A 5,375-nucleotide genomic window follows, 5' to 3' on the forward strand; every position below is an offset into this window, starting at 1 on the left:
GCATCTCTGGCCTGTACCCCAGTTCTGTATGAATAAATAAATAAATCTTAAAAAAAATTGCACTTGAACTACCACTGCAATTCAGTGGAGCAAGAGTCATCTTGGTTGACACTGGAGTGGGTGGATATTTGCCTAGAAAAAAAAAAATGAGCCTTGACACCTCCCTCTCACCTATGCATGAAAATTAACTCAAGAGATACCCTACATCACGATGTTAAAGGGCACTTCTCAAACACTGGAGAACAGCCACATGAATTTGGCGACAGCATTTTAACAAACCTCCCTGGGTAATGGCTGCACAGGCTCAAGTTAATTAAGAACTAAAGTCTCAGCTCATAGAAACTTTAAGTCTTTTGAACTGCACTGCTGAATAGGGCTTTGCACAGTGGGAAGCCATGGGTGAGACTTCTGGCAGGTGGAAGAGACAAGCCGCAGTGAACCCAATGCTACAGTGTGTTGAGACTTAGGAAGATCACCCAATTTAACTATGTATTATTTATCTCCTTTTTCTTTCTGCTGGAAACATTACCAATGACATCTTCATTGGGCAGATCGGTGGCCAATACAACGGTGAGCAGTTTAAATCATTTTTTCAATGGGACATGAACTCCAAGGATGGAGCAGCTGCACCTCACAGGCAACCGCTGGTGAATGAGGTGAGAGCAGAGTTTTGGGAAAGGGAAATGGGGTCTGCTGTGCAGTGAATGGAGGTGGTATTGTTATGAGTTCTAGAGATCAGGTAGGTCTCCTTCCAGTTAACGGCAACTGTTGACAGGAGGTGGTCACCACCATCTTCCAACATCACGCCACCATGTCTGCTTCCAGTGACTTTTTCCACTGAGTCCAGCCAAGCTCAATGACTTTTCCCTCCGTCACTGTGTTTCTGTCTCTGGGAACGGCCTCCAGACTGGAAACCAGGACTTCCCCCCCCTCGACTCTTCACTCTGTTCCTCCCCTTCCCCTCTCTCAGCTCTCGGCCACGTCATCATCTGCCTGCATCTTGGTGAGGACCTCTGGAGCTGGCCTCCACTCTTGGGGGCTTGGCCCTCTCCAGGCTGTCCTGCCCACACTGGTCACACACTTTCTGGCATGGCTTTCTTTTCTCAGCACCTGAGAATGTGTGACCCATCATTATTGACAGCTTCCTCATTTCAAAATTCTTCAGTCATTCATTTTTAATTATACATTTAATACTTGGATTCTTTTTTTGAACATTTTATTTATATATTTTTGTATAGAAGAACTGGGGTGTAGTGGGGTGAGAGGATATACCAGAGACAGAGTGGGGAGCAGAACAGACGATTTACTGAATTACACTGAGGGGAGCAGCAGGTGCGACAGAAGAGGTCCGCTGAGCCATGTGGGTCAGCTCCCTGGCTGGGGATCGAACTCAGGCTGTTGTGATGGGTCACTGTGGTCATAGCACTGAGACTCAACCCAGACGCCCCCAGGGAGGCGATTGATGTATTCTTATTGTAAAAATGTCCAACCAGTAGAAAGCTTGCCCACCATCTCCAATTCCCATCCCTCTGCATATCGTTGTGATTAATCTGTGAGTATCCATCCACATTTCTCACTGCTATTTGTTTTGGAATCTGTATCTCTATAATCTACTTATTTACTGGTGCTTACATTTGGGCATGCCTACTGCCAATTTGAAGCACATAAATTTTCTATTCATAACTTGTTTCAGATGTTAGTTTGATCTTCCTTGATAGGACCTGAGTAACTCAAAAGACGTTCTTTTCCCTGCTCCTCCTTTACTCCATTGTTTATTGCTTGACCCGCTCACATAATAAGAGGTCGGGTTCTGCAGCCTGTGTCAATAATGCTGTTGCCTTTCCCGGGTAACTCCCTGCAGCCCAGTCTCGGCGCCACAATGAGCAAAGAAAAGTTAAGTTAAGTTTGGAACTCTTCTGTGGCATAAAGCGTATTTCAGAAAGTTCAATTGGTGAGCTGAGACCCACCATATACCAACAGGAGTTTATAGTTTTTGGAGAATTTGTACCTTATACTGACAGTATATGAGTGTTGCCAGGCACAGGGGGCTCAGGGGTGTCTTACCAACCAAATAGGTGAGGTGTGTGTTTATGTGCATTTTGTGTTTTTCTTATAGAGAACTTATTGGAATGGATATGGAGAAGGGAACACTTGGTGCCCAGGAGATCTGCCCGACCCTGAAATTGTAAGGATGGTCGAGGATCGAAAGACTCTTGGTGAGGTAAGTAAGGGATCCAGAAATTCCTTTAGTAACTAGTTAGTGATTAGTTTCTTTGTAAGATTGTGGTAGATGGACTGATGCTTTCCTTCCTCAAATAGTATTGCTTCCTTTTGGTCCCTGTCTAGTGATAATAATGCTGATGTTAGAAATGCCTGGGGGCACTCACCTATGCCCAGGTAAATTCCCATAGACATTTTCCCTTTTAAGCTAGTATTATAACTGGAAAAATCATTAGGGTCTTTTATGATTACAGATGCCCTTCAGCAGTAATCATCAGGGAACATTGAAAACATAAAGGTTAATTACGTGCACGATTTGAACACTGTCTAAGTCCTCATCAGCACACACCTACCGTTCACAGAAACTTTGGAAAGTATTATTAGTCTTCCGTAATTTCTTCTTTAGCAAGTGGAAATAAAACAACAAAAGCTAATACAGCTCATTAGTTAAAACTAATCATCAAAGCACTCAAAAAGTAAGGGTGAAAAAAATAATAGACATCTTTTTCCCGAAGCTATGGAATCACCTTTAGTGGACAAGTTATAGAAACGTCTCCTGCATGTTAATTGCTGCTTTATCATCCAAGCCTTGGAATCAAAGGGGTTGTGCTCTCTTTGGGTCCCCTGAGTGATTCTGGGGCCTATATTATCTGATATAAACATTGAAGGGAAAATGTCTCTGCCCTGGAAAATAGGACCTTCTCCGTGTTAGAGGTTATTATGCAAATCACCAGTTGAAGAACATTTTTGAACCTATTCCAAGTGATGGAAATATTTTCTAAATACTTGATCCCACTGGCTTGGGCCCATTGGTACCTGCTATTGCAGTGGTGTTCGTTCTCCTCTAGTAGCATGTTGGTTCTCATGCTGACATTGGTTCTGCTCAATAGGAATTAACAGATGACTATGAGCAACAGAAGGGCAAGGGAAGCTTTCCAGCCATGATCACACCTGCTTATCAAAGGGCCAAGAAAGCCAACCAGTTGGCTAGCCAAGTAAGTGCCCTGATGCTTATTGAACATTGACTCTGCTAATTTTTGTCATTAATGAACTTCAAGATTTGGAAAAAATCCAGTTAGAGAGTAGGTGCCATTAGCACAATATCATGGAGGAAATTGTAGTCTTATCCTTCCCCTATCAACTAATCCTCTGAACTTTGATTGGACCACATCTACCACCAGAGGGACCATGTGTCTCACCCAAGGACAGGGCCAAATGTAATTTCTTGAAGTCATTTTACCATTAAGGACACTGATTTTTATTTAATGAGATGCAAGATCCCCCAGAAGAGAGGCATAGCTTGTTGGTTCAGAGATCAGACTTTTGAAGACTGAATATTAGGATTTAAACCTTGTAGCCAATTATATACTTACCCTCTTTGTTCCTCAAATCCTCGCCTACCAAAAGGGGGAAACACCTAATCCTGCCCCGTGCAGTTGTTATGGAGATGAAATGAGTTAAGGCTTAGCCATACCAGGCCATTGGCAGCATTAATTTTTGAGAGGGAGCCATAAAGTAAGCCATGAACACTTGCCACTGCTTTGTATTGAGTGGAGGCTGACGGAGTCATTTCTGGAAATCTGCAAGGGAGGGCCACAGGGGGAGGGACAGTCATGACTCTATCTGTCTCCTCGGCAGGTAGAATACAAGAAAGGGCATGATGAACGTGTCTCCAGGTTCACCACTGTGGCGGATACCCCTGAGCTGCTTCGTGCCAAGGCCGGGGGACAGCTTCAAAGTGATGTAAGACATGATTCTCATTTAAGATCCTCACCATTCCCTTACTGGGAGATGAAAGGAGGTTGAATATAGAAGGAATCTCAGTCCTGCATTTGGTTCAGGCAGTTTTATCCCAGGTTGTGGGAATCCTGAATGGAAGAACTTTGTAAGGTCAAGAGAAGGCCACTTGGTGTAAATCATTGAGCACAGACCTTGTAGAAACTGTTTTAGAGCAAAAACTTTAGGTGGTGTTAGTAACATACCAGAATATTTTATTAATCTGAAAGAACTCTCTCCTGGTCAACTGCAAATGGTAGCACATAAATGTTAAGACTTTCTGGGCCTTCCCTGGCGGTACAGTGGGTTTAAGCACAGCACTGAGAAGCTAAAGCCACTTTAGCATGAGTTCGATCCCTGGATGCCCTGGACACGACCACATGGCATGGCAGACCTCTCCTGACCCGCCCACTGCTCCCCTCAGCAGTGTATTTCATCAGTCGGCCTATTCTGCTCCCCACTCTGTCTCTGGTGAATCCTCTCACTGCCCCTGCACCTCTGGTTTGTACCCCAGTTCTGTATGCATAAATAAATCTTTAAAAAAAATATTTTAAAGACTTTCTACCACCTCGTCATAGTCCCACAGCTCCACAGTGCAAGATCAAGGACTAAGTATTATTCTGAATCAGATATTTAAGCCCTACAGTCTTATGATTAGAGATGCCCTTCAGCAATATTCATCAGGGAACACGGACAAAATAGAGGTTAACTACACACACAGTCTGAACACTGTCTTTCTAGTCCTCATAAGCACACACCTACCCTTCACAGAAACTGGAAAGTATTATCAGTCTTTAGTGATTTCTTCTCTAGCAAGTAGAAAGAAGATAACAATAGGCAATACTGCTTACCGGTTAAACTGATCGTTCGGTCAATTTCATAAGTGGTTTCCACCTGCTTTGGGCTGAGAGCTTCTTTTGTCTCCTGAACTTGACAGGCAGCTCCTTGAGGGCAGAAGCCTTCTGCCTCTGCCCAGACTGGCATCTGCTCACCCTAACTGTCCACAAGTACGTGGTCATTTCCACATTGAGGGTGCCACATGCCAGGCATGGTGCTGGGTATTGGGAATAAAGAGGTGAATAAAATCACATAGCCCATCATGCTATCAGCCCGTGGTGTCGCCATAGGAGCTGAGACGCATGATGTGATGCACAGCGTCTCTCTGGGTTGCCTGGTGGGTAGCGTGAGGGCAGCTGTGATTCACTTTTTTTACCCCCATTTTCTAGGTGAGATACACAGAGGACTATGAATCAGAGCTGCGTGAGGGCAGCTGTGATTCACTTTTTTTTCCCCCATTTTCTAGGTGAGATACACAGAGGACTATGAACAACAGAGAGGGAAGGGCAGCTTTCCAGCCATGATCACACCTGCTTATCAAA

The 5,375-nt window shown here is 44.2% G+C and overlaps 1 protein-coding gene across 1 annotated transcript in view; it reads left to right on the forward strand.

Annotated features, from left to right (window-relative positions):
* Positions 1–5,375, forward strand: part of NRAP (nebulin-related anchoring protein) — a 64,383-nt gene that overhangs the window by 3,864 nt on the left and 55,144 nt on the right. The window contains exons 4-8 of the mRNA XM_012723955.1: positions 552–656; positions 2,117–2,221; positions 3,111–3,215; positions 3,859–3,963; positions 5,300–5,339. Coding sequence (XP_012579409.1) covers positions 552–656; positions 2,117–2,221; positions 3,111–3,215; positions 3,859–3,963; positions 5,300–5,339 — 460 coding nt within the window. The remainder of the gene's footprint in view (positions 1–551; positions 657–2,116; positions 2,222–3,110; positions 3,216–3,858; positions 3,964–5,299; positions 5,340–5,375) is intronic.

Source organism: Condylura cristata, unplaced genomic scaffold, assembly GCF_000260355.1.
Source record: "Condylura cristata isolate star-nosed mole 26May11 unplaced genomic scaffold, ConCri1.0 scaffold00011, whole genome shotgun sequence".
NCBI classification, from domain to species: Eukaryota; Metazoa; Chordata; class Mammalia; order Eulipotyphla; family Talpidae; genus Condylura; species Condylura cristata.